The following is a 15711-nucleotide window of genomic DNA, read 5'->3' on the forward strand; positions in this document are numbered from 1 at the left end:
TGATTTCTGGCCAACCTTTGACTGTTTCCTGTAATACTTGGTTACTTAGACTTTTATCAGGTTTTTAAAACAAGCCAGGCATTTTAATATGGGAAGGGAAAGTTACTTCCTTAATCTAAAGTGTTTCCTCCTGATAGCATACATTTGATGAAAACAAAATAGATTAACAAATAATCATATTCAGGGCCTGTAACCTGAAAAATAATGTCCACAGAAACCTTAAGGAGGATAAGGACTACAATGTTTTATACTTGGTTCTTTGTTTACTGTGAGAAGTTACACTCTCCTTCTCTGAATTCTAAAACTCGTATTTCAACAGCACAACCCACTTTCTCCCACCACAAACCCTCATGTTTGTTTGACTTATAAGCTGCTATGTATTTTTAGCAAATCACCTGTAGTAATGCCACACCATTACATTTATTTTCAAAATGAACCTTTTCTGATGACTGCCTGTCAATCTTTCTTCCTCCTATGGTGTCCCTTCAGCATTACACATACTTACTTCAGCTCTAGCATTTGTAAAACTACACTCCCCCATTCTCCCTGGTATCATTACATATAGTACGCATACTTAATTCAGCTCTAGCATTTGTAAAACTCACATTCCCATGCTTAAAATTAGGCCTGTTTATAAGAGTTACCGTAGACAATGGGGTGTGAGTAGGGATGCATGTGTCACTTCTAGTGTGACATTTAAAGAACCCAAAGATGATTTTCCATGCTGCATGTTCCTTTTATTCCTACAATCACAATACTGCTTGTATGAGCCTTGACTGACACCTAGGAAACACCCCATGTCAACCTTCCCTGCACAGGTATGAACAAGGTATACACTTATGACAGGACATTGAAATCTTGACAATATTACCACTGTGTAAATGTGATAGTCAATACTGCCAGTTGACAGCACCCACAATCAATTAGGAAATACATCTCTGGACATGAATATTAAGATTGGTGAACTGATGTGGGGATACACATATGAAATATGGGCAGCACATTCCATGAACTGCAGCCCTAGACTCAATACAAGCATTCATCTTTCCCCACTTCCTGGCTACAGATGCAATGCGTCTCGGCTACCTCCAGTTCCTGTGGTCACGCCATCCTTGCCATGCTGAGCTATAACACTCTCAAACTGTAAGCTAAGATAACCCAAGTTGCTTTGTCAGATATATCAGAGCACCACGAATATTAACTAGTACAGTAAGCTAGAGCCTGTGGATCCTGATTGATGCTTCCCCTTCCTCACTGCCTGAAGTAGCTAATCCCATCCTTTAAAAACCTTTGAGCATGAACTTCTCTTACGGCAGGGAGCCCAGCTCTGGTTTGCCATTTGGAAGGGTATCTGGTATCTTGGTCTCCGCTCTGGTTCACAGTTCAAAGCAGGGGGCCCATCTAAATTCTGGCCTCAGTTCTGGTTTGCCATCGGAGGGTAGGGAGTGCAAAGACTTGAGCCTCCACCCTAGGTCATCCAACAAGGTCAGGTAATCAGCAGAGAATCCAGTCTCCACCAGTACTTATTCCCCTACACAGTTCTTCGCTATTCATAGACTACATAGTCACTGTGGCAGGCCACTCTGGTTCCTCACTGTTCATTTCCTCCATATCCTATCCAAACTGTCTCCTTCAAACATCACAAAGCTAAGTGAAATAACCTAGATAAAATTTCTGATGCACAATTGAAATGAACAATTTAAAATATGTTCACATAGCTCAAAGAGGACATGAATATATTCAAGAACACAAACAGCTGGATAAACCGAGGAAGTCAATTCAGGATATGAAAATAGAAGTCAATATGGAGGTAGAAATACTGGAGAAAAAACCCCTGAAATGATAGAAATGAAAAATACAATAGGTCAAATAAAAGTTCAGTGGAAAGCCCAGCCAATAAAGTGGATCATGTGGAGGACAGAACTTCAGGACTTGAAGGCAAAAGAGGGGAACAGGATCACTCAGTCAAGGTCAACGATAAACATAATGTATATTATATATATATATATATATATATATACACATATATACACACATATATATAATATACATTAAACAGAAATCTTTGGGATACCATGAAAAGGCAAAACTGTCGAATTATGGGCATGGAAAGAAAATAGGAAATATTATCTGTAAAATCACAGAAGAACATTTCCCAAATCTTGGGAAAGAGATGCCAATCCAGATACAAGAACATCATATAGACAGGACAAGAAAAGAAACTCCCATGTCATATAGTTAAAACACTAAATATACAGAACAAATAAAGTATACTGAAAGCTGTAAGTGATAAGGGCCAACTTATATATTAAGGTAAGCCCATCAGAATAATTGTTGACTTCTCAATGGAAACCTTAAAAGGCAGAGGACCTGGAAATATGTAATCCAAATTCTGAAAAATCACCACTGCTAACCCAGCTTAATATACCCAGCAAAGCTATCTCTCTTAAATGAAGGAGAAAGGAAAATTTACCATCACAAAGGCAAGATAAGATATTTATCACCCAAGAGCTACCCCAGAGGATACCGGAAAGATTTATTTCAGACACAAAGGAAAGATAAAAGGCCCACAGAGAAAAACAACAAGAAGACTGCAGTTTCATGAGAGGACAAACAAAAACCTCCAAACCTACAAAATCAGAATGAAAGGAATCAATACACACTTTTCAATAATAATTGAACATTAATGGTCTCACTGTCCTAGGCAAAGACAGAATGTAGTACATTGGATTAGAGAACAGAACCTTTCCTTTTGCTGCTTTTAAGAAACATACTTTGCCATCAAAGATAGTGTCTTAGGGTAAAAGGGTGGAAGAAGTTTTTCCAAGCAATCAGGACTGAAAACCAAGCAGGCATCCCTATTCTAATACCTGCAAAAATGGACTTCAAAATGCAATCTAGTCAGAAGAGATAAACACAGTCACTTCAAAATCTGTAAAGGAAAATCCCACCAAGGATACTACAATTGTAAATGTACGTGCTAAACACAGGCATCCCCAATTTCACAAAACCACACACAAAGACTACAATATATAAAGACACACATTGATCCCAACATGGTAATAGTTGCTGACTTCAGTATCCAACTCTCACCATTACAGAGATCAGAGAAAAATGGGTCCCACACAGAAAGAAATGGAAGCAGCCAGGGAGCTTGTTGGAAAGAAGGCTCCGCTGGAAGAGACGGGTATAAAGGAGGGAGCAGGAGTGAAGCTGCCTGGACTCAGATCGTTAAGGGCACACACCACTCTTGCAGAGGACCTCACTTTGGTTCCCAGCTCCCATGTCAGGAAGCTTCAGAGGAACCAACACTTTTGGTCACCATGGATACCAGCACTCATTTATATATTTAAAATAAAATTAAAATAGATAGATCTAAAGAAAACTCAAAGGAAACCAAACTTCCCAAAACCAATGTGTTCAAAGGCCCATCAAATCAAAGCCTAAAATTCAAGCTCCTCCTGGGATTGGAGGGCCAGGACTCCAAGATTTCATCATCTATATTGAAAAAAAAATGCTATTAATACTACAAAACTGAAGACATATGTGAAGGGTAGATCCAGGGCTAGTGAGGTGGCCTGGTCAGTGGGCAGAGGTGCTTACCATGAAACCCTGAAGACCTATTTCTGACCCTGAGGACCCACATGGTGGAAGTAGAGAACTAGCTCTGAAGTTGTTCTCTAACCTGCACATGCATGGTGGCATGTGTGCATGTGTGTGCATGCACACATAGTCAATAAATATAAAAAAATTTTTTGAAGAGTATTTTAAAAGGCTACAAATTTCAAAAGCATATTCAGCTAATCAAAGTGATAAAAAACTAAAATCAATATTGTGAAGCAAATGTGAAAAGTACAGCGTGAATAGACAGTTTACATAAGTTTGATTTCCTTTTCCTATACGTTATTATGATACATGCTTAAAATAAAAAGAAAATCCATTTATTGGTATAATAAAGTTATTGTTTTTCTCCCTCTATCAAGATGGCCACAAACTTACAATCCTTGTGCCTTACCTAACTTCCTGAGTGCAGGGATTAAAGGCATAAACTACCCACCTCCAGTCAAAATAATTATTTTGGCCATATAGGGTTTTCTAAGGCATACTGGACAGTCTTATGTCAACTTGACACAAGCTAAAGTCATCTGAGAGGAGAGAGCCTCAATTAAGAAAATGCCTCCATAAGATTAGGCTGTAGGCAAACCTGTACAGCATTTTCTTAATTAGTGATTGATATGGGAGAGCCCAGCCCATCATGAGTGGAGCCAACCTTGGTTGGGATGGTGTCCCTGAGTTCTATAAGAAAGCAGACTGAGCAAGCCATGGGGAGCAAGTCAGTGAGCAGCAACCTCCACCGCCTCTGTATCAGCTCCTGCCTCCAGGTTCCTGCCCTGCTTGAGTTCCTGTCCTGACTTCTTTAGATGATGGACAGTGATGTAGAAGTGTACCCAAACAACCCTTTTCCTCCCCAGGTTGCTTTGGTTGTGGTGTTCCATCACAGCAGCAGAACACTGCCCGAGACATAAGGTCTATCATAACAGCAAATCACTGTCAGTCACCCCTTACTGAAACCATTAAAGCATATTTAAGTGCAATTTTTACCTTCTAAGTGGTCTTTGCTTTGATGAGATACACACTCCACACTGTTTATATTTAGATCACCCATCTTAATCTGTTCACTGGAAAATAAAACACACACACAGCAAGTACATCAGTTATTACAGATTATCTTAGTTTAAGAAAAAGGAAAAAAAGCACCTGTTAAAACATTACTACACGCTATTCTAAGAACTTAATGTAATTTTTGTTGTTCTTGCTGTGCTTTGTTTTATAGTTCAAGATGACCTAGAATCCACAATCCTCCTTCCTTTCCCTCTGAAGTGCTAGAATTAGTGGCATGGCTTCATGTATGCTACATTTATATTGTATACTAAATTTATAGCGTAAAATACTTGAATGTAGTTAAACTCCTTATGACAGAAAATTGCTTTGTAAGTCAAATTTAATTTGCCCAATAATTAAAATGCAAGTTTATGTCTTTACAAAGTCCTGTTCTTTCTACTATGTGTGCGACTGCATTTCAAGAAGTGTTATGAATTTTAGTGCTAAGAAAAAAGTTCCTCTAATTCTTAACGCAGTGCCTTACACTGCTTGGCAATCCTGACATGGTAAGTTCCTCTAATTCTTGATGGGAACAATTATTTTAATGGAGCATAAGCAGCTGATTCATATAAATCTGATATAAATGAAAATAATGCTGTATTTCTGTAGTTCTCAAGTTTCCTAAAAACAGAGAGCTGTTATTTTGGAGTTAGGAAATAACTATTGAAGTTGACAATATGAACCATCAAACAAGCTGCCATATACTAGGTCTCTTCACTATAAGTTCATATTGAATGCAAACCTGTAAAGTGACTTCAAACCATTACCAAGAAGGACGGTGAGTGCTGAGGGGTAGCTTGGAGGAAGACTGCTTACCTAGCATGAGCAAATCAACACAATTAAATAAAAACAGAAATCTCACTTGTCTAAGTTCGATCCAAAATTTACATAACAGTTTCAAAGCAGGAAAACATCTCTAAAAAAAGATAACGAAGAGGGTCTGGAGAGATGGTTCAGCAGTTAAAGGCACTTCTTACTCTTCTAGAAGACTAGGGTTGAGTTCCCAGCAACCCTATGAGGCTCTCCAACTCCAGGGGATCCACTTTTGGCCTCCATGGGCATACACACATGTGGTCTACATCCCCACAAACACACACATATATACACACAAACAGAAAATAAAATTTAACAACAAACCCCAAGGAATATTGAGGGAGAAAGTGTTGCTCTGTATATTACCTGAAGGCTTTACCACCAGTGGTCTCCATTGCTGTCCCACTTCCATCAGTGACAGGTGAGTCCAAGTTAGCAGACCCATTACTGACATGATCGCTGCTTTCATACCCAGACTCTGTCCTTTGCATCTGCCAGCTGTTACCAGGGCCTCTGCTTTCTGTGATGCTTGTATTTCTCTCTGCTCCTTTCCCATTAATTTCAAGGGAACTCCTGCTTCCTGCCTCCTGCTTCATTTCATCTTCATATATGGTCATTAACCCTTTCTGCTTCGGGTTTGCTTTTGGCCAATTGTTAAAGCTCTGATCCTTGCTATATCTAGGTCTGTTACTGGCATCTGACTTATGCCTAGGACTATGTTGCCTTTTTTCACTTTCACTAAAAACACTATCAACATTTAATGTTTCTCTCATGGGTTTCCAGCCACGGTGGCGGCCTTTAGTCCTGCTACTGCAGCTGGCCACTTTGTCCTTTGAATCTTGGCTGCTATCCGTATCATAGCCAGCGCCACTGTCACTCTTAGATCTGCCTGTTGTCTTCTCTCCAGGAACAAGAGGATTCTGGGATTTGCTTGAACTAAACAGTTTCCCAGAAGTGTGGCTCTCATGGGCAGCTCGGTCATGTTTGCAGGGTCCTCTGCCTTGGCTATGGTAGAGATGGGGGGTCCCCTGTTGTCGGAAGCCATCCGGGGCAGGAGGTGATCCAGACTTGAAAGATGAGACATCTTCATCAACCAAATCTTAAAAATAATAATAGTACATAAGACCCCCTCAGGGCAGCTCAGTGATCACAAGCCAAGCATCTTGTTGGAAAATGTTAAAGCAATCACATATAAATAATAAAAATTAAAGTATATCACATACTGATTTAGGATTAAAAAGGGCATTATCTGCAGTCAGGTGTGGTAGTACATACTTGTAGTCTCAGTATCTGGGAGGCTCAAATCAATGAACAAGAAGATCATGGGTTTAAGGCCAGCCTGGTCTACAGAGTGAGATCTCATATCAAAAACCCAACCAACTCAACAAAAACAATGCTTTACCATTTATTTACAAATAAATATTTATAAAATTAACTTCACTCTAAGAAGTCCTAAATAAGTTTTTGTTGTAAAAGATTTAAGCATTTTTGTCTCATTGACAATTAACAAAAATCATAAATACATTTCTCACATCTGATGTTGGTAAAGATTTTCAAAGTGAGTTCAAGAATGAGACACAATGTCACTTGACTTGAGAGGTGCTATCTTAGTCTTCCAGAAGGAACAGAGGGCATCTGTCCAAACCAGAAACAAATACACCTGATGCAGCATCCACCTCAGGAATGACATGCCACACCTACACACCAAAATATATATATGAAGGTGAACGTGACAGGATGTCACTGTAGCAAACCCCTGGACTCAGCATTTAAAATACAGGTAAAGTTATATTATATCCATGAAAACACCATAAAGGCAAAAAAAAAAAAAGGTTAAGTTTATAATGCACTGAAAGCTTCTGTATTAATAACAAACAGAAGTATGGGCAGTGAGAAGCCCTTTCTAACTTTCCTTTTGTTTTCAATCCTGAGGATCAATTACAAAGCCTTGAACACACTAGTAGACAGGTCTTCTATCAATGAGCTACTTCCCATATAACGTTCCTTCCTAGTTTATTGTATGATATGAGTGAATTGCATTTGTAAATAAAAGTAAAGCAAACAGAACTAAAAATATTAAAACATGAACACTAGTATCTTGTGGTATTTGAGCAAGAACGGCCCCCACAGACTCCTATGTTTGAGTGCTTGGTCCCCAGTTACTGGAACTGTTTGGGAAGGATTGGGAGGAGTAGGTGGGTCACTGCGAGTGGGCTTTGAGGTTTCACAATCCCATGCCAGGCCAGTTTCTCTCTGTGCTGCCTATGGACCAGGATGTAAAGATCTCAGCTACTGCTCCAACACCATGCCTGTCTGCTTCCTATCATGATAATCACCGACTCACCCTCTAAAACTATATGTAAACCCCCAATTAAATGCTTTTATTTTACAAGAGTTGCACTGGCCATGGTGTCTCTTCACAGCAATAGGGCAGTAACTAAGACTGTAACAGTAACTTTTATGCACTTAAAGAATAACTGGAAATTTTTTTCATTTTTTACATTTAGTATAGAGGCATTCAAGAAATCATACTGAGAAACATGTAAATATATAAAATATAATATGTACATATACACCATATACTATAAAACTCCATTTTAAAGTAAGATTTCTGCTGGTTCTTTTAAAAGTGAATGTTCTAAGAACTTACCCCTGTGTCGGCCTGTATCTTTCCTTTGCCCCTTTTCTAAATCTTTCCGTTGAGAAGAAAGTGCATTTTTCTGTTCAATGGCTTTCAGAGCACATTCTCTGGAAATATCTTTTATCTTTTCTCTTTGATCATTGCTTAACTTAACTGTAAAAGAAAATATTCTTATAATGATACACATCATTTTTTCAAGTTGTTCAGCAAAAGTAAACCCAGAACTAAACAACAACAACAACAACAACAACATACTTAAAAAACGTCATGGACCAGTGGGACGGTTCAGGGGGGCGGAGCACGTGCTGCCAAGCCTGACAACCTGAACTCAATCCCTGGGACTCACATGATGGAGAGAGAGAAACGATTCCCCAGAGTTGTCCTCTGACCTCCGCACACACAGTGTCATACACATGCATGTGTATGTATATAGTGCGTGTAAGCAAGTACATACACATCATTTAAAAAAGCAAAGTACATAAACCCAGTTTTATGCTTAACTAAGTGTTCAGAATGATTTTTCTTGACATTGGAGATCCACATTTTCTTTAAATACATTTTATATAGTCCCTAAAGCATGTGTAAAGAAAAGAGATGAAAACTGCTATTGAATGGAGAGGCAGAAAGTATTTTCCATGTTCCAAGTATTTTTATTTATTTCAGTCTCTGGGGCAGGCACCGTAACTCTCTCCAATTCATGTAAGAGATGTAAAGCCTCACGTACTTAGACGCTGGCCCAGGTTTACAAAGCTTGTGTGAATCCATGCTGCCTTGTGCCACTGCAGTCTATCTTGAATTGGTCAGTAAATTAAAACTCCCAGAGAAATGCATTCACAAGAGGACACACATCTACCTATTATTTTCTCTTCATGGACAAGGCAAGGCAAGGCAGTTTAGCCTTTCTGTTCAGTTCTCACCAGATTCTACAGGGTCGGGAACTAAGATAAGAATGCTCAACTGTTTACCAACAATGTACACTGGGCAATGTAAAAACATACCTGCTCCTCTCCTTCCACTTGTCTGTATTTGGCTCCGATTAAATGATGAAATATTATCAGCTTGAAATTTGTGATTTTCTCTTTGTTTTGCCTGACCACTAAATCCATTTTCCTTTGAATTATCTGGTTTGTAGCTGACAGGCTTTCCACATCCTTAAAAAGACAGTTGAAAATGCATCATTCCTTTCCTTCCCTTTAGAGGATGTTTAGATCACTTTTGAGACATTTTTAACACTCTAGATAAAATAAGTAACCCTTAAGGGGCTGATGTTACTCAGATTGCGTGTTTTGCTGTTCTGGACCTTCTGGTCACTAAAGCATTTATAATCTCAGAGTTCGCTCCCCACCAACCAGCCTCTCCTGTGTTATGGGTGCATCACACTGGGGTGACTCCTAAAAGGGCTTCTGAGGCTACTGGCAAAACAGGTTTCTTTGAAAAATCAACAAAATATAGTAGAATTATCCTGAATTTTACTTGATTGAAACTCAACTTTAAAATATTCTCAACGTTCATGTTACATTCAGCATTAACTATTTTAATAGTTTATTTTAATAGTAGAAAAATTCCAAAAAATACTTTTTAAAAGGAATTACCCATATTTTCTGCAACCGATTTGTAATGTGACCAGTGGACCACCTGCCTGAGTGCATCCTCAGTCGAGACAGCTGTGCCATCCGGGTTTGCATAAAACAGCAAGAGTGGCTGTAAGTGGCATCGTATGCACTTGGAGACCACATCTTTCCACCTGGTTCCAACCTTTAAAAGAAAAGCCACACTAAATAAACACAAACCAGTTCCTGAAGTGTGCAACACAAACAGGCAGAAACTGAATTTGCATTTCAAAAGACTTTCAGGTGCTAGCAGTCCAAGTACCATGAATAATTTTAAATAACTAGCCCAAATAAAAATTTTTACAGATTCTCATTTTCAAAACTATTGACAGGCAAGGGCCAGTGAGATGGCTCAGTGGCAAAAGACTCTTGCTGCTAAACCTGATGACTTGGTTTGCTCCCCAGGACCCACATGGTGGAAAGGGAGACCTGACTTCCTCAGACTGTCCTCTGACCTCACACACATTCTGTAGCATGCATGTTCCCTCTCCCCACACAAACACACAACAAATAAATGTAAAGAAGCATCAACAGGCAAAATGATACTTTCCATACTAAGATTTAATTATTAAATTTATTTATATACACATCTCAACCTATACCTACTTGAACTCATGGCAACCCTATTTCAGCTTGTCAAGTGCTGGAATTATAGGTGTGAGCTACCACGTCTGGCCTAATCACTAAACTTTTAGCAGCTTTTCCTATACATTGTTGACTGGCTTTTAACAAAACATCCAAGGCAATTCAACAGAGAAATATGAAGGAGTTTACTCAACAAGTGGTGCTGGAAGGCTGGATAGCCCAAAGAGAAAGCAATTTCCACCCAAGGCCCATAAAAGTAAATATCAGCTCACAAAAACCAAAGAGAAAATTCACCAAACAAACTCAGAGAAGAAAAAAATTGTAAAATGGTCTTCATCAACTTAAGTAATAGTATCTGTCTTGGAAAGATGTATCACTAGGAAATTGAAAGGAGTCAGGTGTAGTAGCACACGCCTTTAATCCTAGTACTCAGGAGGCCAAGGCATGAGATGGCTCAGAGATGTAGCCAGCATGGTCTACATCATAAGTTCCAGGCCACTCAGTACTGCTTAATGAGACTCTATCTTAGAAGAAATTGAAGCTAAACATATAAATAATAAAGGACTTGTGAACAGATTAAAAAAAATTCCTAGAACTCAGTAAGAAGATACTCAATTGAAAAACTGGTAAAACATGTGAATAGACAACACACACACACACACACACACACACACACACACACACACACACACAAACACACACACAGCCAATAAGGATATGGAAAGAATGCTCAAACTACTATTAACCACAAGGGAAAACATTTAAATACTATAATGAGACATTTTATACATAGCATTTCAAGAGCTAGAATTACTAACACTACCCATCTGGATTATAGGGGAGGGTATGAAGAGGGATGCTCACACACTGCTGGTAGGAACTAAATCAGTACACCATGATAAAAATCAATTGACAATTCCTTGTAACATTTAGCACACATTTATCACATAACCCAAAAATTTTACTCTGGGTGTTATCTAAGAGCAATGGAAAAATATTCACATAATAATGATTATAGCTAGAGTTTTCCTGCCTTGACCACAGTCAGGACAAATCTCTATCACCCGCCAGTTCCACAGCCGCTCAGACTCGACCAAGTAAACACAGAGACTTATATTGCTTACAAACTGTATGGCCGTGGCAGGCTTCTTGCTAACTGTTCTTATATCTTAAATTAATCCATTTCCATAAATCTATACTTTGCCATGTGGCTCGTGGCTTACCGGTGTCTTCACATGCTTCTTGTCATTGGCAGCAGCTGGCAGTGTCTCCCTCTGTCTTCCTGTTCCCTTTTTTCTCCTCTCTGTTAGTCCCGCCTATACTTCCTGCCTGGCCACTGGCCAATCAGTGTTTTATTTATTGACCAATCAGAGCATTTGACATACAGACCATCCCACAGCAGATGATGATTTTTTTATTTGGTTTTTCAAGACAGGGTTTCTCTGTGTAGCCCTGGATGTCCTGGAACTCACTCTGTAGACCAGGCTTACCTTGAGCTCACAGAGATCCATGTGCCTCTGCCTCTGAGTGCTAGGATTAAAGGCATGTGCCACCACTGCCCAACCACATAATTATTTAAATCACCACAGGTAAATTGAAAAACTGTCGAACATCTATTAAATGAAACATGATAAAAACGAAGAACAGATATGAACAGATTTTAATGATATTTTGCCGAGGGAAAGAAGTGAGACAGAACAGTAAATGCTTTAAGAACCCCTTATACAAATTATAGGAAGGGAAAAACTAATCTAGAGGAAGGTCGGTCAGTGATGTCATATCATGGGCCTGAGATGGTGTGGGAAGACTGATAGCAAGAGCCATAACAGAATTTTCTGGGGTGATGAAAATGTTCTCTATACAGTCAGAGAAAGGACAGCTTAAAGGCAGAGCACTTGCTTAAAACATATGAGGCCTCTGGTGGTTCAAGCCTAGCAATGTCAAAAACATTTATAGTTGATTATATATAGTATAGTTTTAGTCAATTTTAAGCGTTCATATTTCTCAAAACTCAAGATGCATACTTCAGTGCATTTTAATGTTTATAAATTAAACAAACAAACAAAACTCCCAGGGTTTCTAATAACTGGAAAACTGAGCTTTTCCATGACTTCTGTTTACCTCCTTACTTGGCATGAACCCATCTGAAAAAAAGAAAAAAACCCAGATGGTTAATACCTGATATTCCTCCAATTTTTGACAATTTGAGTTATTCTGGTAGTCAGTCTGAACTCCAAAATATCAAGATGGAATTTCTTCATAATTTTGTATAAAAGAGCAGTAGGTATTAAAAAAAAGTGATTTTTACAAATACCAAAATTTTTCCATCAATTTTATGGAAGTAGATTAATAAGTTTTGTCTATGGCAAGGCAGCTTAGAGGCAGGCAGGAAATTCAAAGGGAGAGACAGGAAGAAGGCAGAGAGAGACACCAGCAAGCTGCCCAAGGAGCAGGTAAAGCCACAGAACATGTGGCAATACATAGATTAATAGTTATGGGCTAATTTACAATATAAGAGCTAGCTAGCAAAAGGCTTAAGCCATGGTCACGTAGTTATAATTAATATACGCCTCTGTGTGTTTACTTGGTGGACACAAGTGGGAAAGATTTATTCCACAACCGGCAGGCTGGGACACAGGAAATCTTCTGACTACAAAATGGCGCCCACATGTGGTGGCAAGAATTTCCACCTAAAACTTGAGAGAGCTTAAAAAGAGATTATAAATGTAGCTAAGAGCACCTTCATAGTTCATGTCACTCATGTCGGGTCTAGGGACAATGATGTGTCCCCTGGCTGTGATGGGTTTGCGGCATGAGGGCTGGAGCTACAGTGTGGTAGACTCCCACCGAGTTACCCAGAGGTTTTTGCAAGCCATGCAGCATGCTGCACAGTGGATTTAGCTTTTGCTAGTACAGACCAAAAAAAAAAAAAAAGGTTTCTGGGCTACATGCTGCTTTGATGGAGCCATAGACCCACTGCTTCCAAGAGCTGGTGGTGCTCATGGCTCTCAGAGCTGGGTAAATATACCACCACCATATTGGGAAGCTGAAGTGGGTGGAGTCAGCAGCCAAGGTCTCTGTTTCAGTACTAGCCACTGAAGTTTAAAGCAACAGATTCACAATAAGACAGATTCAGATAGGATAAACCCTAAACAGTTTACAGTGTGTGTAAAAATGTACCTAGGCTTGTCAGAGAGAAGTAAATGAATATAGACAGTTATATAAAGAAATAGTTTTAAATAATAAAGGCTTTAAAGAGACAATAAAGGTAATATAAAAAATAAGCCATGTAAAGATGGAAATCACACAGAGAGTCTAGATTATGTTGTCTTTGGGGTTTTTTAACTGCAGAGAGACATTTGATTGTAAAAGCTACTAAGTTAAACCAATATGTATATTTTAAAGTTATCTTGACTTCAAAATTTGGATCTAAGGATATGTTGCTTTGGAAAGGAGGCTCTGCTTTTGTTTCCACAGGAAGCAAGAGGCTATGGATTTGTTCCAGGTTAAGATGGATCAGATTTGATCAAACCAGACCTCCCGAACCTTAACAGATGGTACCTATCAACAAAGGTTATAGCTGGTCTTCCCAGGACTTGACCATTATCTCGAATTTTCTCAGGATCCCTGTAAGACTACCACCGGCCTCTATTAGTAGGAAGTAGCCTAGAACACTAGGCCTACATTCCCAAAAAATGGATTATGGATGTTTGTCTTTGTTTAGGTTGTTGGTTACAAACTGTTATTGGTCATAGCCATTATCTTTCTAAAGAAAAAAGGAGGATATGATAGGATAAAAGGATGGATTGTTGAACTACTCTTAAAAAGCAACTTGTTTTAAATGTTTTACATTGGTACAGATTTTAGTTTATTGATCCAAATTTAAAGTTAATTTTGTTATACTGTATGTATATTTCTACTCTTGTTTAAGGTATTATGTTTGTGCAGCTCATTTGAATTGTAGTGGATAATTAAGAAATACAGATTAATAATTAGTCTTCTATGATAGTCAAACTTATAGTCGTGTTAATTAAGTTTTCTGGATATAGATAGATATATTTCAATTAGGTAGATAATCTTCAAACACTTCAAAGACCTACAGAATATGGCATTGAAAATGTTTTAAAAACTTAGACTTTCTGGACAGTGATACACATCTGCTCCTGGCGGCACAGATTTACTTCAGAAAGATGGGCATTAAAGACACTCCATGTAGAGTTTATCTCCTTGGCAAAAGTAGCCATTTGGGCTAGAAGCTGTTCTTGCCTGGACTGCTTGACAAAATGTTGTATCAACTGGACATGCAGTGTCCATAGGAAGATGACCACTGAAATTTGCAAGGCGAGATGGTCCTTTAGGTTCCTGCTTCACAGAAGAAACTCCCAGACATTCTACAGGACACAGAGAGAAATGACTGAGAGACTAGGCCTCTAGGTCAAAGAATGGATGCCCCAACATTGCAGAAGAACTCTGGGTAACTGTCCAGGTAGCTAGCTATCTCTGTTATTCTAGATTTTTGGAAGTTGCTTACAATGTTCTTCCTGTTTACGTAGATAATATTGTATCCTTTTGAGGTCTTTGATGTAGTTGAAGACTAGATAGTTATAATTATGGTTTTCCTTGGTTATGATAAGAGATAATGTAGATATGAAACCTTAGACTCACAAATATAGAATAGATAGGATATCTTCTTTAATTTTGTCAAATACAAATAGATTAGATATAACTGTAATTCTTGCTTGATATATGTAATTTTACGAGGTTAAAGTTAAAACCTTCCTTTTGTTTAGAAAGAAGAGGGGAAGTGATGGGGGAATGTCTTTCTGTATGCTGTGAAAATGTGTTGCTCTGATTGGTTGATAAATAAAGCTGTTTGGTCAATGGTAAGGCAGAATAAGGTTAGATGGGACATTCTAACTAGAGAGGTAGGGGAGAAGAAAAGAGAGCTGAGGAGACAGCTGCCAGCTGCCACCATGAGAAACAAGATGTAAAGTACCAGTAAGCCACAAGTCACATGGCAAAGTATAGATTTATAGAAATGGGTTAATTTAACATATAAGAACTAGATAACAAGAAGCCTGCCATGGCCATAGTTTAAAAACAATATTACCCTGTGTGTGTTTATTTGGGTCCGAGTGGCCACGGGACCAATGGGTGAGAGAGATTTGTCCTGACCGCAGGCCAGGCAGGACACAGGAAAACTTTCAGCTACAAGTCTTCAACTCTGTCAGGTCTAAATCTCTTGTAGAACATTTTAAAATTTTCAGATACCTGGCCCTCTACTAATTAGTGAAGAATTCTAGAGTCCAGCTGAGTGTTTATAGAAAAGCTAGCACTGAGTCAGCAGACAGACCAGTGGGTAAAAACTCCTGTGCCAAACTGACAACCTGAGTTTCCATC

The 15711-nt window shown here is 38.8% G+C and overlaps 1 protein-coding gene across 4 annotated transcripts in view; it reads right to left on the minus strand.

The window, feature by feature from the left end:
* The window catches only part of Usp53 (ubiquitin specific peptidase 53), a 62208-nt gene that overhangs the window by 13804 nt on the left and 32693 nt on the right, over positions 1-15711 (minus strand). For all 4 annotated transcript variants that reach the window (XM_042279826.2, XM_076574910.1, XM_006991875.4 and 1 more), the window contains exons 10-14: positions 9709-9871; positions 9115-9267; positions 8126-8269; positions 5842-6574; positions 4603-4679 (exon numbers count right to left, since the gene is read on the minus strand). In XM_042279826.2, the coding sequence (XP_042135760.1) occupies positions 4603-4679; positions 5842-6574; positions 8126-8269; positions 9115-9267; positions 9709-9871 (1270 nt within the window). The remainder of the gene's footprint in view (positions 1-4602; positions 4680-5841; positions 6575-8125; positions 8270-9114; positions 9268-9708; positions 9872-15711) is intronic.

Source organism: Peromyscus maniculatus, chromosome 6 (assembly GCF_049852395.1).
Source record: "Peromyscus maniculatus bairdii isolate BWxNUB_F1_BW_parent chromosome 6, HU_Pman_BW_mat_3.1, whole genome shotgun sequence".
NCBI lineage: Eukaryota > Metazoa > Chordata > Mammalia > Rodentia > Cricetidae > Peromyscus > Peromyscus maniculatus.